Genomic DNA, 26,434 nt, shown 5'->3' with positions numbered 1-26,434 from the left:
CTCCCACAAAGCAGAGGAAGGTGCTTGACTAATACAGTGGCATTAGATTAATACAAGTGACAGTGACATTGTAGATCTGGTGTCTTTCAGTTGAACTGCTTTGCTTCTTTTTCTACTTTTCCCTTTACATCAATTTAACATAATATGAAAATTTACTGCGAAGAGCAGCCAGATTACAGTGTTTTGGCTTTGCAGAATAAAGATCAGTTGTAATAATTATGTTGTATTTTCCAAGTCCTGGTGCATCAGTTATGTACCGGTAGTCTTTCCACAGCTAACACTGGCACATGCTCCAGACATAACACATCTAAACAATTTCACAGAACAAAGTACAAATTAAAACAAACTTGGGTGTGTGGGGTAGCCAGTGAGGGAGGAAGAAGACAATGTTTTTAATTTTTAAAATTACCCAAAGTTTCGGGGTAAACTGGTTGTATCCTGAACCAAACCTTAACTCTGTACATGACATAGCTGCGTTTTACGATTCTTTTCATAATATATCCCAGCATCATCCAGGCCCAGAGATACAGGCACCTGAAGTGTTGGTCATGAAATGAGATCCCAATCTTCCCATAACACACTCAATTCAGAAGCAAAAAACTCTCTATCTCTCTCTATCTCTCTCTCTCACACACACAAATCCCACCTCTGGGCTTGAACATGCATCCTTCCAGTCATCAGTACACAATGCTAACCACTTCTCAACAGTGGCTGGTATATCTTCTAAGACAGATTATTTCTTTAGACAGATTAATTTCTTTCAAAAATTTGAAAATGCAAAAAATGTTCCTGAAGCAGACCTTCAGCAATTATACAGAATAAAAAAATTAAAAAAAAGTTCACTGATGTAACTTGTCAGATGCCTCACACTGTGGTGGGTCTTCTCTTTTTAGAATGAAAGTATGTGTATGCAAAAATGTCAAATATAAACCAGCATAAAATGTTCTTCTCACTCTGATTTGCTGATTATTGTGTTTCACTGATATTTGATGATATTCTGTAGAATTTGTTTTTGTGAATAAACATTGCATTCCGTTTCTCTGTGTTCCTTTACATTTTGGTTAGTGGGAAGTTTCCTATCAGAAAAAGGGGTGGAAAATTGAGTGATTTGTCCACACAGAGCTTGTTTCACTTCCAAATTAACATGTTTCAAACAATGCCGATATGATAGGACACCCAAAATTCTTAGTTGTCCTAACTGTTGGAGAAGAGTGGTGGCCTAGTTTTAATGGCTTGTAGAACTGATAAAGAATATGATGTAATCAAGGAGCAGAGTACAGATTATATGTAACAGACTGGCCTTAATTTCTGCAGTGGAAATGGAACAGTCACCTGGCAAACATTGTTGGAAGGATTTCTTGAGATTTGTACTTCCAACTGCCATAGCAACCAGTCTGTATCTTTGGTACCACAAGTGTATATTAATGCTGAGAGTCTGGCATTCTTCCAAAGTTAACTCTTTCCGGACGAAGGAATGCTCACGCATTCCTACACAAAACGTATTCGGACAAAGGAATGGAATAGCATTCTCTGAAAGTAAAATTCCATCATGCGCTGTACACGTGATTTTGTGATTAGCCAAGCAGAGTGCGCTATTCTGGGTCACTCCACAATCGAACAGTATGATTGGTCAGCCTGGGATGTGTGGCCCGTCTCACACACATGTTGACAAAGTCACTGACCAGTCGTCTGCTCGCGTGCCAGCCTGTTAGTAAAGCGGGCTCTTCTCAGAATGTTGTGAAGCGAACAAGGCAGTGACGGCAATGTTTTAGGGTTGCCAAAGTACTTGAAATGCTACAAACTGAAGGGTCGGACATTGAAGAGGTGGATGATGATGAAGAAGAAAGAGAATTTAATGCAGAAAGCGAGCATGGGTATGGTGATTCGGTGTGAAAAATTGGCAGTATTTTCTACATATGGCAAAACTGTAAAAATAAGATGAGAAATTTGATTTTTTTTATATATATATAATAGCACAACACGTAATAAACCAGTTCTGAAAGTTTCATTTTCTTACACAGTATTTTTGTTTGTTTTTGTAATTTTTTTCCAAACCCTTACAAATGGGCCGTCTGTGGGGAAAAGCAAGGGAGAAAACTTGTCGTCCCGAGTGAGTTGAGAGAACAGCTGTTTCTGTATGACTTGGTTTGTGATAGGTTCCTTGAAAGAGATAAAATCAAATCTCACTGTTGACACAGGTAGAGTCCAAGGAGATGAATCAGTCAAGAGAATACCACAATTGGTGATTCCCATCTTTTGTCATGCCTGCTGCGATTGAGGTTAAATAAAAACACTGAGATGTGTTTTAACATCTTTTATTTTATCTCTTTGTTTTGTTGTTGGTAAAATGACATATAATGTAATTAATCTTGTAATATGCCCCCTCTCTCTCTTTCTCTCTCTCTTGCTTGCTCTCTCTCCCCCTCGTGACTGAATCTGAACCTCTCTCTCCCTCTCTATCTCCCTTTCTCTCTTCTCCTTCCTTTAATAATAATAATGATAGTATGTATATAGTGCTGAATCTTATGCAGAGACAAATCAAAGCGCTTTCACACCAGTCATTCACATGCATGCATAACTCTAAAACTGATGAAGAAACTGAAAACAAGGAAGAGGCAGGGGAGGGAGGCTATATTGGGAAGAGGTGGGTTTTAAGGCCAGACTTCAGAGAGCTGAGTGCGGAGACCTGACAAAGCAAAAGAGGAAGTTCATTCCAAATGCAAGGTCCAGAGACAGAGAATGAACGGCAGCCAACAGTCGAGTGTATGAATCTGGGTATGTGTCATCATAGTGGATCCGAAGCCGATCATAGAGAGCAAGATGGAGTGTAGAGGTGAAGGCAGCCACAAAGATAGGATGGGGCAGATCTGTGGATACATTTATAACATAGAATGCTGATCATGTACCTTATTATGATGATTTATTGACAGTAGCAGGATTGACATGTCTGACTGATAAATTTTTGCATAGACAGTGTGTTGTGTTTGAGTGTGTGTGACTGTCCTCTCTTGTTTTGTTTGCTTAAAATCAAAGAAAAATTGTTACATGTACAACTTCAAATCTAATATTTGTAATTATCATATGATCTTCATTTTTTGTGCTCTTTTTTCTTTTTTTCACATACTACACATGTTGTACTGTATGCCAAAGAAAAGAAATAAAGAAGAAAGAAAAAAAAAAACCCCGAGATGTGGTACTGCATTTGGATAGAAGACAAATTCACAAGCAGGATTTTCTGGGCATGAGTACATTTCGGTAACACAGTTCAGAGTAAGCCTAAGTTGTTTGAGCTGCAAAGTGTCCCCAGCTTTGACACCAAATTTGAACAGCATAGGTACGGAAACCTTCAAGTGGGTTTGGGTAAGTCTAACAGTTTAGTTCAGAGCAAACAAGATCATGGTAAAAAGGAAGAAGAGCTGTGCTGTCAGCCCCCAAATATAATTACCAACAACCCCCCAGAACAGAGGTTAGCCCCCCAATATAATGCTCAACACCCCCCCCCCCCCCTCCTCACCCCCCTCCAAGAAAAAAGCTTTCAGGCAAACTATCATCATTTTCAGTTTAAAAGACGCTCCTGTATATAACTGAGACATACAACTTGCTTTTTTTTTCTTTTTCTTTTCTTTTTTTTTTTTTTTCAAGAAAAAGCCTAAAATAAGGAATCACTGTGTTTGGATGGTCAAGTTACAAGAGACCTGGTAAAACTCAATAGTAACTTTGGAACTAGGAACTCATGGCTGAACAAAACTGACAATGTCACAAACTTTCAACGCAGCAATGTTTGTATTAATATATACCAAGGAAAAGATACAGGATAATACACTTCCTCATTCATGAATGAGATAAATCATTGTCACATGAGAAATCTGAAGATGTCACAGCACTATTTCCCCCATCCACTGAAAGTCGAAGCATATCAACTGCATTTGCCTCAATAATGCCCACCTTTTTGAAAACATCAACAGCAGTGTTCAACTGAAGTACAAGATCAGTTTCATTCTCTTTTAACACAAAATCATGGGATGAGGGTTTCATTTTCAGCATTATACCAACTGGTCACAAGTTATTTCCGAAAAAACACTGTGAGCTTGTGCTATTTTGTGACATATGCCTGAAAATGTCGACTTGTTCTGTTTCGAATTTTATCCATGAATAAGGGGCATTCATGCCCCAGGCACCAAATGTCAAGATTGCAGAAAAAATATCGCCTGAGAGTTAAAAAAAACAAAACAATATAGTACTTTCAGGCATTTGATGTGGGTCTGATAGGTAAGATTTTTTTTTTTTTTTTTTTTTTGAATCCATGAAATATATATTCTAATACATTGACGTAGGCCTAGTATCTGTCTGTCGTCTATTGAATGGACATTTTCTTGCTGTACTTAGTCTTTAAAGTTTGTGATGATATGTCAGTGTTTTTGATTACATAAGCGCATTTACATATCACATAAAGCAAACAGTCAATAAGTGTTATGTTCAAATTATGAACGGACATAATAGTTGGGTTTTTTTTTTATTATTATTTTTTTTTAGGTTATTCCCTTCTTTCCTTATATATATATATATATATATGTGTGTGTGTGTGTGTGTGTGATAATAATAATAATTGTATTTATATAGCGCTGAATCTTGTGCAGAGACAAATCAAAGCGCTTTCGCACCAGTCATTCACACGCACGCATAACTCTAAAACTGGAGAAACTGGACACAAGGAAGAGGCAGGGAAGGGAGGCTATTTGGGGAAGAGGTAGGTTTTCAGGCCAGACTTGAAAGAGCTGAGTGCGGAGACTTGACGAAGTAAAAGAGGAAGTTCATTCCAAATGCAAGGTCCAGAGACAGCGAAAGAACGGCAGCCAACAGTCGAGTGTTTGAATCTGGGTATGCGTAAAGAGTGGATCTGAAGCTGATCATAGTAAGCGAGATGGAGTGTAGAGGTGAAGGCAGCCGCAGTGACAGGAAGGGGCAGATTTGTGAATACATTATAACATAGAGTGCTGATCTTGTACTTTATTCTGTGTGAGACAGGGAGCCAGTGGAGATGTTGCAAATGAGGAGTGATGTGCTCAGATCTTTTCTTTCTGAGGGTGAGTTGGGCAGCAGAGTTTTGAATGCACTGAAGAGACTGAATGGATGAAGCAGGCAAACCAGACAATAGAGAGTTACAGTAGTCAAGGCGAGAGAGAATGAGAGAAACGACAAGTCTAGATGTTGCATCAATGGACAGATATTTCCGGATGGAACTGATGCGCCTCAATTGACAGTAGCATGATTGACATGTCTGACTGATAAATTTTTGTATGGACAGTGTCCTGTCAAGGACGACGCTGAGGTTCCTGACTGAACTGGAAAGAGGGATGGATGTACTGCCAAGTTTGACTGTGTCAGTTGTAATGGAAGAGAGTTTTTGTTTGGTTCCTATGATCTTTGCTTCAGTTTTGTCTGCATTCAACTGTAACTTATTTAGAGTCATCCAGTTTTGAATGTCCAAGAAGCAGCTGGATGTTTCTTGCAAGAGTGACGACATTTTTGGGGGGTTATCACTCTTCTGGAGTTGAGTGTCATCAGCATGAGAATGATGACTGATATTATGGCGGTTGATAATTTCAGCAATAGGAGCAGTGTACAGTGTAAAGAGCACTAGGCCTAAAACTGATCCCTGTGGGACTCCATGTTCAATTTTAACGGGTTCAGATTGGAAATTATCAACAATGACAGACTGGAATTGATCAGTGAGATAAGATTAGAACTGGTTTAGAACAGTGCCATGGATACCAAATGTAAAATGAAGACGGGAAAGAAGGATTGAATGGTCTATCGTGTCAAAGGCAGCTGACAAGTCGAGAAGAGTGAGAAGCGAGATCTGTCCTGAGTTGGATGCTAACAGTAGGTTATTCAGGATGTGGAGGAGAGTGGTTTCGGTACTGTGGTCAGCACGACAGGCAGATGAGATTGTTGAAACAAAGGTGGTTGTTAAGCTGCTTCAGGACAGCCTTTTCAACATGTTTGGACATGAATGGAAGATGTATGTGTGTGTGTGTGTGTGTGTGTGCCAACATATGTGACAAACCATCACTCAATCATATACAAATACAAAAACGCTCTTCATGGCTGCTTTCTGTAAAGCAGGAAAGTTAATTCAGACCCATCATCTTCATGCTTCCTGAATTTATAATTCTGTATTAAGTCTTTTTGGACAACAATAAAACTAAAAAGGAAAAGAAAAAAATAAAACCACATAAACAAAATAAACAAATATGCCAGGGGAAAAAAAGGATTAAAACTGGATGTGAAAGATAGGTAAGGTAAGTCTAAGATAAGCCCTAGGATCTTTATCTCTTCTGCGATAACAAAGAAGTGCTGAACTAAAAACATAAACTTACACACACACACACGCACACACGCACACACACACACACACATTCCCCATCTCCCAGATCACACACACACACACTTGCATTCCTACATACCACAGCTCCTACAATACTCACACACACACACACACACACACACTGGGTAGAAAAGCCAGAGGAGTGATGCTGCGCCATACTGAAAACAATGATAAGAGTGATACCGAAACACATGTACGAAACACATGTAGGGACCTCCAATTGAGAGACAGACTGCACAAACCTTTGAATAAAATATATTACTGTATGCACCTAAGTACAAATGAATCTTTGGTGCACCGGCTATAGATCCCAGATCTATACAACTTACACTATCTGCAGTCATGAAGATACATGCTGACACAATTTCAGCATAAAATGCATTGATGTCAAATGTCTGAAGGTTGCGTGCCTGCATGCATATGTGTGTCTGTGTGCATTGTGTGCATACGCATCTCTGTGTGTGTGTGTGTGTGTGTGTGTGTGTGAATCAGAATCAGAGTCCCATTTTTCACAGCACTCTCAACATCGGAGAGATAGCCTGTCACGATTGGCATTTTGACAACTGCTGACTGGATTTCAATCAACTATCACATTTACTTAACATGCGTCCGAATAAGGCCCTTTAACAAGTCATCCTCTGCTCAAAGACTCTTTACTAAAGACAAGAGCTTTTCCATTTATAGTGTATTTAATTCAGATTCAGATCCATTTGCACAATGTGGAGAAAAGTATGGTGTTTACTGGCATTTTCAAACGTGTTCTCTCAAGGATACAGTTGGCAACATTTTGAATAAAGTAAGAATCCAAATCATTTGGGTATACAGATCAACGCACAAATCCAATCAACAGAAAACGAACCTATCACGCATACATATACCCCTTGATTTTCTCAACCCCTGGGGCTCTCAGATTTACTGATTTCTTACCATCCAGCTTACAGATGTGGTCATAGCTACAAAACAGTCCTTCTTAGAGAAGTCGATGATTTGCTTTCTGGACTTGATGATGATAAGATAACTGTTCTCGCTCTTTTAGACTTACCAGCAGCCTTTGACACTATCAACCACTCTTTTCTCTTGAACAGACTTAAAACTTCCTTTGCTATTTGTGACACTGCACTAGCATGGACCGCGTCTTACCTGTCAGATTGTACACAGAAAGTGTGTGTAAATGGCAGATACTCTAGTGTATCTGTCTTGAGAAATAGTGTCTCACAGGGGTCCGTCCTAGATCCCATTCCTTCTGTGCTGTATGTGGCTCCTGTGTCGGATGTCATCAGTCAAAATGTGATGTTGCATGAGAGCTTTGATGATGACATCCAATTTTATCAGTTACACTGCTGAAATTGATGCACTGGTGACTCAGACATGGGAGTGCACTGCAGACCTATAGGACTGGATGACTCTCAATGAGCTGCAACTAAATGATGATAAGCCTGAATTTATGATAGCCTGTACAAAAAAATTTCATCAGCATCCTTTCTTTCCTTACTTTGCTTTGATAAGTAGCACACCTATTACCAGCGTCCGTGGTGAAGTGGTTAGTGTCACTGACTGACGGCTAGGAGGATGCGGGTTCAAATCCCAGCGGAGATGGGTTTTTTGGCCTGTGGCTGGCTCCTTCCCAGAGTTGAGTGTGCTATGGGCTTAAATGGGAAGACTGGGATCACACAGTCGAGTATCATCCACTTCATGGATGCATCTTTGGGTGTGTTGCTCAGATTTCCTGACCAATACTGCAAGTGTCTGTATCTCTTGGGCCTGGCTGACCCCAGGATATCATTATGAAAGGAAGTGTAGAGTACAGGCTTGTCAGGTAGTCCACAACCTAAACGGACCTCCATAGTAGCATCTTCATCATCATCATCATCCTTCTCCTCTTCCATCATCATCAACATAAAGAAAAGTCCCAAATTATGTGGCCTTTCATGTCCTGCTATCATGGTGACCTCAGTTTTAATAACCTCCGCTTCTGCACTTGGGGTGAGTCTTGTCAAGGTCTTCAGTGTCAGCAGATTCATGGGGGACTGTCATTGGTGGGACGTGGACGTGGTCTCCACTCTGGGAGAGACGTTCACTCAGTCTGGCTCCGCAACTAAGCCATTATTGTCGTCAGTACAGGGCTTAGTTGGTGGTATTTTAAGATTGTTGAATCAAAACAAGCATAACCGAACACCACCAAAGTGACACAGCAGCAGTGCAGGGTCTCCTCTGGTGTATGGCCTCCTGGTGACCTAACATTGATTGTTCCCAGTGGACTGCCAACGCTGAGAATGAGATAGGCGAACACGGGTGTGACCGTGTATGGGGAACTTGGAATAAGCAGTGTGGGAGTGATGCCACTGAAACAGCGCAGATGATGGGGCAGCAAAAAAAAAAAAAAAAAAAAAAAAGAGCACACCGATTTCACTTTCTTCTTCTGTTCACAGTCTTGGTGTAATCCTAGACCAGTCTCTTTCATTCCAACAGCACATTTCAAATATCTCTTGAGCTTCCTATCTGGAACTGTACAGAATCAGTTCTATCTGCCACTATCTCTCAAAACACTTGCATGCGCTTTGTTCTCTGAAGATTGGATTACTGCAATTCTCTTATGGCCAGCCTTCCCAAATTTCTGTTAGACTTTTGACTAATTCAGAATAACAATGCCAGACCCATCTGCAGACCTTCTAAATTTGACCGTGTTTCTCCTCTATTTCAGTCTATTGCTTGCCGGTTTCTGATCGAATTGACTATAAGCTATCCACTGACATTTTCTGCAGTCAACGGATCTGGTCCAGATTGTAATTATGAACTCCATATCTATACTCCGTCTTGCCAGCTCTGTTTTTCCTCTGATTCTCAACTAATACCTCATGTCAGAAGTAAGACCTACGGACACAGATCTTTCTTTTTTTTTTTTTTAATTGCCAAAGATGTGGAACAAGCTCCGTGATAACCTCCGTTATTCTGACTCCCTCGCCTCTTTCAAATCTGGTCTCAAAACTCACCTCTTCCCTCAGAAATAAGTTTAGTTGTGGCAGATCTATTTCTTTGCGTGTGGTGTGCTTGATGACTATGTGTGTATACATATGTATGTGTACACATAAACATGCATGTGTATGACCGTATTTTGTGTGTGTTTGTATGTTTGATCGTGCACACGTGTGTGTGTGTGTGTGTGTGTGTGTGTGTGTGTGTGTGTGCGCGTGTGTGTGCGTGTGTGTGTGTGTGCATATGTTTGTGTGTGCCAATCTGTGCATGTATGTGGAGGGCAGTCGCTATGTAATATGCATGTTAAAATGTGTAGATGCTGCAGAGACCAGCTTGTTCCAGGACTTCCGTGTCGGGGACTTTGTCCTGCCACCTGATGCGAAGACAGCTCAGGTGGAAGCAATTGAGCTGTTTGGCGTGTCTGCTGTAGACAGTCCAGTGGTAGCACTGAGTTCTCTCCTCCCCAAGACGTTCTCATGGAGTCTCCTAAAGGGGCACTGGCTTTGGCAATCCTGTTGTTGACCTCAGCGTCTATTTTCACTGCGCGAGACAGCGTGCTGCCCAGGCAGGTGAAGGGTAAAAACTGTGTCAGGGTAAGCGTTCAGTTGGAGGGCAGAAGAAACGCTACAAAGTCTGCCTCAAAGCTTCCTTCAAAGACCTGGGTGTCGACATCAACGTGTGGGAGACGTTTGTTTTGGGCTGCACAGCTTGGCACAGCAAGATCACCATAGGAACCCGTGCAACTGAAGCCAGGCGCATAACCGAGGTGCAACAAAAGTATGCTGTGCGCAAGGCCCAACCAGCATCCACTGCCACAACAGCACCCACTCACTTGTGTCCCACATGTGGGCGAGCCTTCAGGGCCCCAATTGGCCTCATCAGTCACCTCCAGACCCACAGCCAACGATCTTCCATCTGATATTTTGAAGTCTTGGTCATCTTCGAATTCGAAAAACGAACATCCATGTTATAATGTTAGTACGTTGTGTGTGTCTGTGTGTGTGTGTGTGTGTGGTTTGTTAGTCACATTTTGGTGTGTGTACGTAACAATGTAATGTGTTACATAAAAAAATGTTTTGTAAGGCACCTAGAGCAGATTTCTGGATAATAATATCCATTATCATTATTGTCTCTTTCATTCCTGTAGCACATTTTTCCAGTCGACCCTTCATTCCTGGAGGCTGGAAAACTGTGCAGCAGAGAATTCTCCTTTTCCTTCCTACAGCATGGAAAATCGGTTCTTGTGGTAAGTGCTTTGAACTGCGCACAAGTTGCGTCATCAGCATGCGTCATCTATCCTTGACCAAGTCATTAGTGGGGCAGTGTTTATGAGTGGAATGGATGCCAGACACACTCTCCCCCTCCCTGGGGTGTGGAAGAGTGGCAGCCACTACATTCTTGCTGATGTGCTGTGCAGACACATGTTCACAGAAAACAGAATGTGTAGAGTCTGACCAGCTTTCTGATGATGAGTTTTACAATGCTTATCAGGTAATTATTTTGTTCTGTTACAACTGAATGATGAGGAGAGAGTGCAATTAGCTGCTGCTATTGAAGCACAGATAGCAGGTAATGAAAAGTTAAAAATGCACAAGTGTAAAAATTGTGGTGTATATATGTGTACTAACTAATGTGACTGCTTCAAGGTATATCACATGTGTCACCTTTGTGTGACATATTACGTGATGTGTGTGACATGGACATGTTTATTTTGAGAAAGTTTCGTTTCAATATAGAGTTTGTTCAAGAATTGTGTAAATAATAATGATCTGATTGTGGCTAAACGACTGCTTGTGTAGTGAAAGGTGTATATTCCCTTTGAGACAAAGTTCACATTCCCTTTGAGACAAAGTTCACATCATTCATGTGATAAGTACAATAGCAGTAACAACTGTGATAGTTTTTCATGGATATGACTTGCAGTTTGGTGCTGAGATACATGTGAGGCACTACTTGAGGGGTATCTGCATGATGTGCACACTCTTCAAGCAAAACACTGTCCTGCATGTGATCATACTTGTATGCATTGTGTTTGACCCCAAAGTCACCTGTTTTACACCTGAGTGTCACCAGAGATGTCACCCTGTCATGTCAACAGGGTCACACACAACTTCTCACATCAATTCTGTACACAACAGTATATGACAATCTTAGTGTACTGTAATGAGCCACGTTGCCGTAAGTCTCTGAAATAAGTACCCTGCTTCATACTTTCTTTCTCTTCTCTAAATCCAGAAATGAAGGGAATATATGTGTCATGGGAATCTGGGACCAAGTGGGAGTAATGGTTTACAGAAATATGGCAATGAAAGAGATCATTATCTCTGTAAATTTACAGAAAAATCTCATCTCTGACAAATATGGCAGATGATATGAGCAGCCTTGGTTAAGTCCAGACAATTATGATGACCCAGATTCTACAGTGTGGTGTGTCCATCGAGATCGATGATGACCATCGTTGTCATCCAGCTGGGGGATGGGGGGAGGGTGGTGGTGGGGTGGGGGGGGGAGGATGCTCATGAATCTATCTGTGAATGCGCAGATGGCTGAATAGTCCAATCTGCGCACGAAATGTTCGCTTACAGTTGGGGCAGACAAAGACAAGCATACCATTGTCAGGGAGCTTGTTTGCCCGTGACTTTCTGGACTGCCTCTTCTGAACAGCTGCAGCAGTCCTGTTGGCCTCACACAACTTGGCGCCTTTGTGCACAGCAGCGCGCCATTTGTCACGGTCTACTGCAGATTCCTCCCAGGAGTCAGGGTTGATATCAAACGCTTTCAGAGAGACTTTCAGAGTATCTCTGAAGCGCTTCTTCTGACCTCCGTGTGATCTCTTCCCTTGTTGCAGCTCACCATAGAAGAGCCTTTTGGGCAGCCGATGGTCTGGCATGCGCGCCACGTGTCCAGCCCAGCGAAGCTGGGACTGCATCAGGATGGTGAAGATGCTGGGAAGGGTGGCTTTTGCGAGCACCTCTGTGTCTGGGGTCCTGTCTTGCCACTTGATGTTCAGTAGCTTCCTGAGGCATGTTGTGTGGAAGTGGTTCAGCTTCTTGGCATGTCGTTGGTACACTGTCCAAGTTTCGCAGGCGTACAGTAGTGTGGGGAGAACTACTGCTCTGTAGACCTTTAGCTTGGTCTCAAGACTAATGCCTCTTCTGTTCCAGACATTTGCATTGACTCTACCAAAAGTTGCACTTGCTCTTGCAATCCTGACGTTCACTTCTTCGTCGACGGTCGCATTTCATGACAGTGTGCTGCCAAGGTATGTGAACCACTCCACCGCACTGAGTCTCTGACCGTTGACTGTGATGTTGGGCTCAACGTAGGGTTTCCCTGGGGCTGGCTGATGGAGAACTTCAGTTTTCCTCGTGCTGATGGTAAGGCCAAAGTTCCTGCTGGCAGCGGCAAACTTGTCGACGCTGAGTTTCATGTCAGCTTCAGATCCAGCGTTGAGGGCACAATCATCAGCAAACAAAAAGTCTCTGATGATGTCTGTCATGACCTTAGTTTTTGCTTGAAGCCTTCTGAGGTTAAACAACTTGCCATCTGTTCGGTACTTTAGGCCGATTCCAACATCGCCATCTCTGAAGGCATCAGTAAGCATTGCAGAGAACATGAGGCTGAACAGCGTTGGAGCCAGGACGCAGCCTTGCTTGACACCATTTGTGACAGCAAAAGGAGCAGATGTTTCCTGGACTCGAGCCTGCATGCCTTCATGGAATTGGCTGACCAAGAAAATAAATTTCCGAGGGCATCCGTACTTGGCCATGATCTTCCACAGTCCCTCTCTACTCACGGTGTCGAAGGCCTTAGTGAGGTCGACATAGGTGGAGAACAGATCAGCATTTTGCTCCTGACATTTCTCTTGCAGCTGCCTTGCAGCAAACACCATGTCGGTTGTTCCGCGCTCTTTCCGGAATCTACATTGGCTCTCAGGCAAATGACCTTGGTCAAGGTGTGCTGTGAGGCGGTTTAGTAGGATCCTGGCAAGTATCTTGCCTGCGATGGAGAGCAAGGAAATGCCCCGATGGTTATCACAGACTTGCCGGTTCCCCTTTCGCTTGTACAAGTGAATGATAGATGCATCTTTGAAATCCTGGGGGATCGTCTCTTCTTTCCACATGAGTGAGTACAGCTGATGGAGCTTTTCAGTCAGCACAGTGCCTCCATCCTTGTAGACCTCTGCTGGTATGGAGTCTGAGCCAGGTGCTTTGCCACTGGATAGCAGACGGATTGCTTTCTGGGTCTCAAGAGGTGTTGGCGGATCGTCCAGTGCTTCGTTGATGGGGACTTGTGGGAGACGGTCTATGGCTTCATCATTTACGGAGGAAGGGCGATTTAAGACACTGTTGAAGTGCTCAGCCCAGCATTCGAGAATTTTCTCCTTCTCGGTGATCAGGGTATTCCCATCTGCACTGAGGAGGGGGGATGATCCTGAGGATGTGGGGCCGTAGACTTCTTTTAAGGCATAATAGAACCTCTTCAGAGTGAAGGTCCTCGTAGAACTTCGCCTTCACTTCATCCGGGTTGGTCATGGTTGGGGCGGAGGCACTGACAATGGTGAGGTGCTTCTGGCCAGATGCCAGTGGGAGTTTCATGGTCATAAGCCTATCGTTGACTCCATTTGGGATTCCAGCTAGCTTGCTGACAAGTGCTGTTTTTACTGCAAAACCAACGCCAGCCTCACGTCGCTCTTCGCTTCCTCGTCCACTCCAGAAGAAGGTGTAACCAGATCCCTGTTCACAGAGCTCGCCTTCGCCTGCAAGCTGAGTCTCACTCAAGGCTGCAATGTCAATGTTGTATCTGGCGAGTTTGGATGCAACTAGTGCCGTTCTCCTTTGGGGTCTGTCCGCGTTATCTCTGTCCAGGAGAGTCCTTATGTTCCAAGCACCAATGGTGAGAGGAACGATCCTTGTTTTTTTCTTTTCTTTCTTGTTGTTTCGACCGTGATGTAGGGTCCCCGCCAGCCGCGGTATGCTGGCCAGGGTGATATGGAGCAGGCAATTTTTAGGGCACCTTTTCTAGCCCCTTCCTCATGCCAGAGAGGTGAGCAGTGCATTCCTAAAGAGGGCTGCTCAGACGCTCAGACGGCTGCCAAGCTCCATCGCTGCTCCTGTCGACGAAGAACGACCCTATGGCCTGAGCCGCCTGCGTGCAGGTCTGCGGCTGCGACTGCCAGTGTACCCACACCTGTCGTTTCATCGCTTGCCTGTCGCCACAGGACTTGGGGGTGATGAAATGATGAAGGATGAAAGGTCATTTTGGATGACTGATGACTTGCGCGATGAGTTTGTTTAAAGTGAAGAGGAGTTGCGCAACGTCGACCTCACTCTCTTGTCCGGGTCCACCAATTTCCAGTGGCAAGACTAAGTCGAGACAACTGGAGGATGAGCTCGGATGCAGTGGATGACCAAGATATCCTTTCGGTGTCTCATCTTGCTCTCTGCACTCCACAGTGCATTGCTGTAACCGCCTTCCTCTCCGTTGAACCAATAGGTTTCTTCCGCAGATTCTGCCGGATCCAGACTTCGCATGCATGGGTAGACATGGGTAGGCCAACTGCGTGTGGCATGCACACAGCACAGTGGAGCTAGATGGCCGTCGGTGGCTCTCCTGAGCCAACGCCCTTTTATGGATCTCCATAAGGGTGTCTAGCCACCCGCCTCACCAGTCCCGGAAGGGAGCGGTGGGAGTGCCGGTTTAGTCTCTGGCAACCTGACCCTGAACAGGTTGTACTGGATTACAGGTTACCAGTAGCAGATCTAATGACCTGACCTGACCTGACCTACAGATTCTACAGTAGAAACTGACTGAACAACATTCTGAGTTTGACACAGGTAACTGCATTGCACAAGTCTGCAAAATGATGTTCACAAACCACTTTGTGTGCAGCGTGTTGAGTGTGGTCAAGGCATGGGTGTGGATTGGAAAAAGGCAAGCGTGACAATAAGGCATGTCAAAGAAAGGCAGAAGTGGGGGAAGGGAGAGGAAAAGGAAGAGGGAGATAAGACTTTGATGACAGTACAAATTTTGGAATTTTTCCATATGTGTGTTGTCTTGATTGTCCTCATTGTTATCTTAGTTCAATCACAATATCTTGGACACCTGGACTTCAATTCATGCGTTTTCTTTGTTTGCATGCTTGTTTGTGTAGTTATTCAGTATTCTGTTAAAAATACATAATGATACAAGAAACATAAAAATTACATTCTTATAATATACATCGTTGTTCAACCAACTCAAAATCATAATCTGTACATCTCATAATTTCAACAGTGCTTCTGCTAGAAAACTCAGTCATTTTCTTGGAAAAAGAAACCCAACATATAGTTTGATTACTTTCAACAATACATATAGGAAGGAAGGTGGCAGAATAGTCAAGATGCTTAACTGCCAATACAGTGCCCATGAGGGTCCAGGGTTGATTCCTGCTCTGACCCCTTTCTTTCAGGTTTGACAGGAAAATCAGAGCATCTAGTCATTCAGATCAGACGATAAACCAAGGTCCCTTGTGCATCATGCACTTGGCGCACTGGAAAAGAACCTGTGGCAACATAAGTGTTGTCCTCTGGCAGAATTCCTTTAAACAAATTCTCTGATAGGTACACATTATATGCATGCACTCAACCCCTTACAAGCACATTGGGTTATGCTGCTGTCAGACATTTCCATACCAGAAGTGCTGTAGTATAAACGGATTTGTCTGAAAGCTGTGATGCCTCTTGAGAAACTGAAACTGACAATAAATGTATCCTGTAGATTTTTTCTATTTTTTTAATATTAATACATGCATATTTTTTTTTTACTGAAAATTCCCTGGCAGAGGACCTTCAAAAGAAGTTGTGTTTCCTGGAAGTGAACAAGCTAATCATACTACTGTGTCCTTAACTTTTGAACATTTACTTAATTTGAAGTGTGGTAACTCTTGAGCGCAAGTGCCACATGCTCAATTTGTATTTGCATTTTGTATTTCTCTTTTTTTGTCACAACAGATTTCTCTGTGTGAAATTTGGGCTGCTCTCGCCAGGGACAGCACATTGCTACATTGTGAGTGCCACCCATTTTTTTTTTTGTATTTTTTTCCTGCGTGCGGTTTTATTTGTTTTTCCTATCGAAGTGGATTTTTCTACAGAATTTTGCCAGAAACAACCCTTTTGTTGCTGTGGGTTCTTTATGTGCACAAAGTACATTTTGCACATAGGACCTTGGTTTATCGTCTCATCCGAATGATGTTCAATTTCAGCTATTTCATCCAAATGTCTTTTGTCATAAAACATCTCTTACTACAGTTCTGTTCCGCATACATAAGGTGACGGATACTGTCTGGATAAGAAAGAGAAAAGAACGCTACAAACCTGAGAGTCCTCTCTCCAGGGTATCATGTGCAGGATGTACTTGACATTGAACACTGCCTGAAGCGCCTCCTGTTGGCTCAGGGGTGTGCAATTCTTGCTCCCTTTCTTCCTGGTGGCCAGCAGAGTTTCATATGCTGCCAGCATACCTTGCAGCACTCTCACCAACACATCTTTCACAACCCACCTGCACAAATTAAAAAAAAAATGTTTAATATCTACAAATCCTTTCTCTCTTCTCTCTAATGTGTGAGTCACATGCATGTGTACATTTTTCTTTCAATGAAAGATTTTGACAGGAAACACTGTCACTCACATCTTGTGTGTGTGTGTGTGAGAGAGAGAGAGAGAGAGAGAGAGCACTAAGAAATTGGACCTTGTTTGAGAATATGATAAAGAAAACAAAATGACTATTAGGACAGCACAAACTTCAAACAGTTCACTGCAAAAATACCATGCTATGAACAGGAAAAAATGCCCTTTTCATTAAATTTTGGAGTGAGTTTTTCTCATGCTACCCAATGTTTATCCTTAATGAGCAACAACATGGCTTCTGGGAGCATTGTGGAGTTTGACATGCTGGAACCAAGCACATCAACAGTACGAACTTGCTCAAATTGTTTGTTTATTTATTGTTTTTAGCAGCAATTTACCTAGAAAACAAGAGAGGTAAGGCCTTCAAGACTCACTAGTGACTTTATCCAACATAGGAGCAATGGGTAAAAAATGAGAGAAAAAAAGTTAATGTGTTCGGTTTTAAATATCATGAAGCTGAAACAAAAATATGGGTGCAGGAGTTACTCTGAACACTGTATTTCAAGATCAGAAGCAAAAAGACTTGTCCACTGGGCCAAAGGCATCCTTCCACTCACATAAAAAGATTTGAAAGCTTTGACTTTGGCCCAGTCAGTAATAATAATTTTTTGAAAATGATTCAATTTATAAAGCGCCTTCCCATGTAAAACATGCTCAGTTGCACTGTACAATGTAAATACCAATGTTTAAAACATGCATTTAACCCCACGGTTGCCTATATGACGAGATAACTCATCATCGCAAGCATGTACGCTTCACTGCCACAATGACAAGATAACACATCATCAAAATATTCAGACTTTTCCCTGGTTTGCATTCAGTTCAATGACAAAAATACCAATAGCTTTAGCTTGGGGAATCTTTATAGATTCTATTCAGTTAGAAACACCATCTATGTCATGAGGCAGTCCTTTATTTGAACGTTTTGGTTGGGTTACTGTAGCAGTGTGTGCCTGGCTCCTTTCCTTGCTAGCTCAACAAAATCTCAGACTGACGCTGTGCTCAAGACATCTGATTGTAGGGAACTAAATCAACCAAGATTGCTTTCTTTAGCTGATGCTCATAAAGAACTGAAGCCTAAATTCAAAGAAGAAGACAGTGATGAACATTCATAGGACAATTTGATAGAAAATAAAGGGAGCAATAAACAAAGTGGCCAAGATACGACTACCAGTGAGTGATTCCTACCAGTGAGTGATGCCAGCTGTTCAGCTGTAGCAGGTGACAGAACGTGACCAAATTATTAGCAGGACACAGTGCGATTTTCTTGGCACTAAGCCAACGTGGTCTGATGAGAACTGGATAAAGTGACTGTGTGAGAGGGGTGAAGAGGAGGGGAGTGGAGACTGAGGGGGCATGGCCTCACATCCATATCACTTTGAGAAGTCACAATGCATTGTGTATCTATCTCTTTTTTTATTTATTTATTTTTTTTTTTATTGTGGTTATTTCTAGTCTGATTTTGTGTGTGCAGATATCCATTTGTCAAGAAAATATATTTTAGTGCAAATTACCTGACTAATGTTTGTAATGAATAAGTTGAAACTTTGACAAAATACAAAACACTGATTTCAAAACAACAGCCATGTCACTAAAAAATATATAAAATGGGAAAACATCATGTGTTTTGTATTCTTTATTCATTTACCTTTCAGAAAATATATACTTCTATGGGTCTTTCTCCAATAACAAAGAGCACAGAATTTAAAAAAAAAAAAAAATTATACACGTTTTTTTGGGGAAAGAAACCCTTGCAAATATATTTCACTTAAATCTTATTTTCCTGGCAGCGAAAGGGTTAAACACTAAAATGAAAAAACAAACAAAAAAAAAAACAAACTTACATACATAGCCCTTTACAGTCAGCCATTCAAACACTTGAGCACCAAATTTACACACACACACTCATCATATATTTCACATGAAAAAGTCTAAATAATGCAATATCACAATATTTAACAAGAGAAGCAAAGACTTACTTGTGATAAGCACTAAACCCAACAGAGGAAGGAAAAAAAGAAAAAAAAAAGAAACGGGTTATGGGGCAAAAAGACACACACACAATTTGATCTAGATCTATAAGTGTGTTTAAAAAAAAAAAGGGGGGGTGAAATAGCAGGAGGGAATTGTTCTGTTCTACGAATACTCAATCTTGATGAAAAGCAGAAAATATTATTTGGATCAATATATGTTAAAAAGCCCATTGGTAACACTAAATAAGAGGTCACTTATTCACCCACAAGGCCAATCAGTGGATGAGATGTCTGAAGTTAAACATCGAGGATTTTACTGACCCCGAGTAAGAAAGATGCTGCATCAAACTAACTGCCAAAGCTACACCTTGCCTCAGAAGCCCACAATACTAGCAAACTATTTCTGCCGTCTGAAGAGAGTAAATAAACAGCAGAGTTGTTACACACTAGTTCTTTCAGAACTGTGAAGAAACAACGGGAATCCTCAAACCAAAAGTATGTGACTGTCTGCATTTCCAGAACTGTTCCATTTCATTTTATATTAACATCTTTCGGTACCTCGAAACATCGCTGTCTGCTATATGCTTAGCATATTTGTATTTGGCCTCCAAACGATGTGGAAAACAGTACATTTACTATTATGTTGCTGTTAAAAAACTTAATACATCTTTCAAAGCTAGGTATTGTATGTTTTACAGACTTCCGTGCTTGTTCTTGTTGCTTATAGTCCAGCCAACTGCACAGGGCCATATCAGGACTGTCAAACCATACAAATGCTCAACCGCGTCAATACAAAACTGTCACATCTACATAAAAACACTAAGACAAACCAACAAAACACAGTTCATAACACAGTATCCCAACCATTTAGCTCCTTATGGCAAATAAGACTAGGCCATGCTGAGGACGCCAGCCATTCCACTTAATTCATCATCCACATCATCATCCACAGATTACAAAAAATTGTAAAAAAAAAGAAAAAACAATGTCACGAATAAGATTTCTGTTACATATAAAAATGGAACACATACCCAGGCTCACACCTTCCGTTACCAATTCTGATCAAGGACAATAATGAAATCATTTTCATCTTCCTTTCTGGCACATTTATTCTTCCAGAACCCCTTTCCCACAACAAATATTATCATGAACACATTCTTACCACCAGCCTAACACTCTCTCAGTTCAATTCCTAACCTGCTTCAAGATCTAGACATAACAATAAAAGACGTGCTCAGACGAAGAACCAAAACTTACATTTTGAATGCTGAGGAGGGAGCCAGCTAAACAAAATAACACAAGGAGGGTTGCTGGTACTGAACAATCTGGCACTTCAAATGTTAGATACATTCATCCTACTTTCATCCTACAGCATTCTCTCTACAAATTTTATGCTCGCATCTCTCTCTCTCAAACCAAAAAGTGAAGTCGAACTGTTGACTCCTCATCCCAACTTCTGACTCTCCCGTCCAACATCAGAAGGAAGCACTAAAAAAATCGTGCATTTCACTCCCTGACATTACCCCCCTCTCTCAGAGAAAAAAGAACTTATAATATTTTTTATTTTATTAAAAAAATTTTTTTTTTATAAATAGATATGGATGAATGTTCAAATATAGTTAGGGTACTGACACAATATTTACACCAGCCTTGCTACCACTAACTGTGCAGCACCAACTGAACTCACTGAAACATAATCCAAAATGGAGTATACAGTGACCTAAATCCATAATAACAGATTTATACATAGGTCCCATCTCCTACAAAACTCCAAGAAAATGCAAGGCATGCACGCTATGCCCTTGCTTACAATAATGATGCTTCCACTTGAGCACAATTTCCCTCAATGTGGGAAAAGTAAGACACATCAACTTGTGTCTCACACAGTAGACACACCATACTTTTGTCTCAAACTTATCACGTGTCATAACAATAAAAAATTTATTTTTTTTAAAAGATTAGCACGTCCGCATGGTTGCCACTGCCAGTAATTGGAACAACAGTGAAATGAAAATCCTGCAGTGCCAAAGCCCACCTCATCAATCTTCTGTTGGTGGTGCTTGAACGCTGCAAGAAAGTCAATGGTATGTGGTCTGTCTCCAAGAGGAAGTGTTGCCCATACAGATAACGTTGGAACTTGTCCACCACCCAGATGATAGCAAGACACTCACGTTCGACCACTGAAAAACGTCGCTCTCTCTCCAACAACTTCCTGGAGCCGTACAGCACTGGATGCATGATGCCATCGTCAGATTCCTGCATGAGCACTGCACCTAAGCCTACATCAGAAGCATCGGTACGCACAGAAAACTGCTTCTGTAAATCCGGCAGTATCAGAACAGGCTTGTCAGACAAGGCCTGTTTGAGTGCCTGGAAGGCACACTGGCAGTCATCTGACTATCTGACTTTTGATGGTTGTTTTTTCTTATCATTTCAACTAGTGGGGCCATGACATTGGCAAAGTTTGGAATGCAGCGGCGGTAGAATCCAACCAGACCAAGGAATGACGTAATCTGTTTCTTTGTTGTCAGGGTAGCGACATTCAACGTCTTTGACACTTTCCCGTCAACCGGCATCATTTTTCCACAGGACAGCCAATGTCCCAAGAACTCAATAGATCCAAACCTGATCTCGACTTTCGATGGCCTAGCAGTCAGACCATGTTTGCCGATTTCTGACAACATGCCATCCAATCCCTGCACATGGTCCTTCCAGGACTGCGCTGTGATCAAGATATCGTCAAAGAATGACACAGTGTGAAAACGGTGCAGGTTTAACTTTCGCATGAGATGGGCAAATGTACATGGGGCTGTGGACAGCCCAAAAGGCATTTTGGTGTACTGAAACAAACCTTGTGGGGTACGAAATGCTGTTTTGTGTCTATCCTCCGGTGCCATTGGGATCTGCCAGTAACCCTTCGCTAAATCTATTTTGGAGAAATACTGACAATCTGTCAAAGACACATACAAACTCTCCTGGTCAGGGATTGGCTCTGCGTCAAACTGTGTGATTTTACTGAGGTCCCTAAAATCATTACAGAAATGCCAGCTGGAATCCTCCTTTTTCACCAGTAAGTATGGTGAAAAGAATGGAGAATCTGACTCTTCAATGACACCAAGTGACAACATCTTTTTGACTTCCTCCTCTACCGCTGACTCAGCTCCAAATGGCACAGAGTACTGTTTCCTGTTGACAACTACCCCTTCAGGCGTTCGCACATGATGCTGAACAAGGTCAACACAGCCTGAAAGATCAGTAAGCGTGTCAAGAGTGTTTGGCCAGAATTTGCTTAACCTGATGTTGAAACAAAGTGGGCAGGTCCTCATCAATAAGGACATCATCTACTGACTCCGTTTGAATGGCAGTCAAAGGCAAGATTTTCACCTTAGAAATATCTTCCCCTGTATCAGAGCTGGCATCCATCAACAGGCTAACCATAGCTGGAATGGATTTCCCCTGAGAAATGTATGCTTGTAAAAGAAGACACCTCAATGAGATAATCCACATCTCAAACATTCTTCAGAACAGTGAATGGTTCCTTCCACCGCATCAACATCTTACCATGATCATCTGGCAAGAGCACGAACACCTGTTGTTCTACAGCAAACAAATGCATCTTTGCTTTGAAACGATGCCGTTTTCTGTCTGTCCGAGACACCTCAGTGTCTCCTTCAACTCTTGTACGAACTGTGGCATTTGCTTCACATTGTCTTCTACAGGAGAACTTGTCCAAATGTGGTACAGCATTCGTGAGGGACACTTCACCTGATGGCCAAACATCAACTCAAATGGAGAAAACCCAGTTGAAGACTGAGGTACCTCACGATGCGCAGAGCACTTGGCAAATAACAATCCCAGTCTCTTGGTTTTTCCACCATCAACTTCTTCAGCATGGACTTCAGTGTCGCATTGAAACGCTCACACAGTCCATTAGACTGGATGGTAAATGGAACTGTGCTCCTGTCCCACTGACAACAAACGCATCAAGGCACGAAACACATCAGAGGTAAACTGAGATCCCTGGTCTGGCAGTACTTCATCCAGCAGCCTAAAGCATATGCAGATGTCTAACAGACCTTCTGCTACTTCCTCTGTGGTAATACCCTTCAAAGGGACAGCCTCCAGAAAGCGAGTTGCCATATCCACACAAGTTGTTTTTATATGTAACAGAAATCTTATTCGTGACATTTGGCGAGCCTGCCAAACAATACTTCAAAGCCAAACATAAAATACATAAAAAAGGCCATATAGGAAAATAACACTGCAGAATGGCAGCTAGTGCCCATCCCAGTGTTTACATCTCACTACCTAATCACCAGAGCAAAAACAGCACAGATAGTACATCAAAGACTGCGGAAAAGAGAAAAAAGTGTAAAGGCTTGCCTGAAAAAACAAACGGGAATGGACTGGGAAAGCAGAAAAAGGAGACAACAGTGAAGGAAGAAAAAAGGTTGAAACAAAAAGAGTGATAGAAAAGAAAAAATTTCTAGCACAAAATTTCCAGAAGGCAGGGATGCTATTTATACTGAAAGACCCCCAACATCCTCACAGGGGTGGTCGGAAGCAAACACAGCGATGAAGCATGGTAAAACACAAACCACAGGAAAGCTGACAACATGATGTAAACAATAAGTTAAAAAGTTGATGAGATAAAACGGTGTGACAATAAAATCAAACATGAGCATGGGAGCACAAAACTTCAAGGCTGATAAAGTGTTAGGCAAAGGGACATAACTCATCACAGTAGCCTTCTTTATCTTGGTAATTTTCCCCCACTTAACTCGACACCCTGAAAGTGGACACCTCACATAAGTTGACTAAATTTTTGGTCCCCATTAAAATTTTCCCCCCACATGTTTGTTGTAACTTCTTCAAAGTCATAATCAGCTAAAATGAGTTGTAGAACAAACACAGTATAGGTAATTTGCTATCCAAATTAAAAGAGGATAATGATAAAGGAAGAAGGACCAGGTGATGCTAATTTGCTGACAATGTCAGGTATTTTATCAAGATGATCAAGTGTTGTTTCCTCATATGACGACCTCAGGCGATCGCCACACAGATTATATGATGTTGGCTGAGCTGATGATCTCATGTGGTCAGCATGAAGAGCAGGTGATGTCTTTTCAGATGACAATGTCAGATGGTCATCATTTCAAACTGGTGATGTCTTCTTATATGATGACATCAGGTAGTCATCTTGTAGAACAGGTAAAATCTCCTCAGGTGACAACATCAGGTGGTCATCATGTTGAAACGATGATATCTCCTCTGATGACGATGTCAGGTGATCGTCCTATAGCACAGGTAATGTCTCTTAAGATGACAATGTCAGGTGGTCATCATGTTGAAAAGATGTCTCCTCTGATGATGATGTCAGGCGGTCGTCTTGTAGAACAGGTAATGTTTATGGCAATGTCAGATGGTCATCATGTTGAAAAGATGTCTCCTCTGATGATAATGTCAGGTGGTTGTCCTGTAGAACAGGTAATGTCTCCTCTGATGATGATGTCAGGTGGTCATCATGTTGAACATATGTCTCCTCTGATGACGATGTCAGTTGGTCATCATGTAGAACAGGTGATTTGTTCTGATATGACAACGCCAGGTGGTCATTATGTAGAATAGGTTAGGTCTCCCCAGGTGATGTCAGGTGCACATCATGTTGAACAGGTGATGTCTCCTCTGATGATGATGTCAGGTGGTCATCTTGTAGAACAGGTGATGTCTGCTTAGATGACGTGGCGGGTGGTTGTTATGAAGATTAGGTTCTGATAAAGATGACATGAAGGTCATGTAGACCAGATGTTTTGAGTTGATGCAATAATCTACATCAAAATTTTTCTGTATACATCTGTGCTTTGGAGTTTTGTGTATTCAGAGTTTTTGTGCTGTATATTTGGTAGGAGAGTGCTACAAGGTCCACATGTGCATTGTACGGTGTTCGTGGCTACAACTGAGCCACTGTATCGGCAGGCTAGGTTGAAGCTGTGCTCTCCAACCAGTTGACACAGGTCTGAAACCAGTGTTAACTCTCTCCTTGGTGAGTTTGCCATTGTTTTCTGGACCTGAGCAGTTGTTCTTTCAGGAAGTTGTTTGATAACTTTTTTTTCTTCTGAAATCTGATTATGACGTTTTGCAATGACATAACTTTGATAAAGCTGTGTCATCCATATGCTTTGCATCACTGGCATGATGGAGTTCAAGTGGGGAAAGAATAAACATTTGACAATTACCATTCCTTCAAAACAAGTTAATTTCAAGTATCAACAATCATCCAGATCTGTTAAACACAGAGGAACAGTTTTATGTTTTATTAAAAGATTAAGGAAATGATTCTCTTCAATTACACCATTTATATCCTCATTACCATAAAAAAAAAACCCCATCCAGTCTGTAGTTGGAGAAGTGGAGTCCGAAACAAAACAATGGAATAATAGTTTTTATGTTCAGTGTAAAAACGAGAGACAAAATAAGTTGTTACAGACACAGAGCATCGCGGGCTTTTCTGTTGTTGCTTCAAAGCCTGAACCAAACAACAGTCGGAACAGTTTTCTGAGAAGATGACACTATCTTCTTTCCAAAATATCAATTGTGAGCGACAACAGGAAAATCTAAATGAGAAATGGGAGACCAGCAGCAGTAATAACATTCAAACTTCATGTCCTTCCAGAAAAATTAAGCTTTGACAATATTCATTTAAATATATTTCCATTTTGTTCTCCTATCAGAAGATGTACTTTTTGTCAACTGCTACATCATACTAAAAAAATATTGTTCCAGCAAGATTTGTCGGTGAAGCAGATGTGGACAGTCATCTCATTCTTGAGACAAATGCAATGGTGAAGGGTTTTGTTTAAACTGCAAAGAAGACCATTCAGGTGCTTTCCACCCTCCTCAGACTTTGAACCATCAGTGAAAACTTTCTGAAATGTGGGAAATTCGTGGCAGAGGATATTTATAGGTCAATTAACTTGTGGACTTTTCAGTGTGAGGCCAGATCAAATCATACCAGGGTGGTGCGGAGCATGCTAAGCAGAGACCAAACTCTTGATGGTGTATGGGGTCCAGCAGTCTTAGACAGGAAGGTCTGGCTGAGCCACAAACCACACACACTTAGTCCAGTCTGGACCGGACCAGGGCTCTGTAGAGGTGCACTAATGTTGTCTTATCAGTGCCCCAGTCTGTGTGTGCTATGACTTGGAGACTATTTAGAGCTTTTTGGCAGGTTTTCAACTGTTTGATATGACAGGAAATTCAGGTTCTGGTAAAAAATGACTCTCAGAAATTTGGCTTTCTTTCCCAGACAGATTTCAGGATCCAGAAAGAACTGTCAAAAGTTGTGACGATGGACACATTAAGTTTTGGTGGATGAAAAGATGAAACCATTCTCCTCTGCCCAATTCTGAATTTTGTCTACACAAAATTCACAG

General features: G+C 41.8%; 1 protein-coding gene across 2 annotated transcripts in view; it reads right to left on the bottom strand.

Annotated features, from left to right (window-relative positions):
* Positions 1 to 26,434, bottom strand: part of LOC143282024 (conserved oligomeric Golgi complex subunit 1-like) — a 324,386-nt gene that overhangs the window by 65,047 nt on the left and 232,905 nt on the right. For both annotated transcript variants that reach the window (XM_076587450.1, XM_076587449.1), the window contains exon 25: positions 16,717 to 16,900. In XM_076587450.1, coding sequence (XP_076443565.1) covers positions 16,717 to 16,900 — 184 coding nt within the window. The remainder of the gene's footprint in view (positions 1 to 16,716; positions 16,901 to 26,434) is intronic.

The sequence above is a fragment of the Babylonia areolata genome, chromosome 5, assembly GCF_041734735.1.
Source record: "Babylonia areolata isolate BAREFJ2019XMU chromosome 5, ASM4173473v1, whole genome shotgun sequence".
NCBI lineage: Eukaryota > Metazoa > Mollusca > Gastropoda > Neogastropoda > Buccinidae > Babylonia > Babylonia areolata.
Note: the sequence above shows the minus strand (reverse complement) of the source record. Positions and strands in the feature narration are given on the sequence as shown.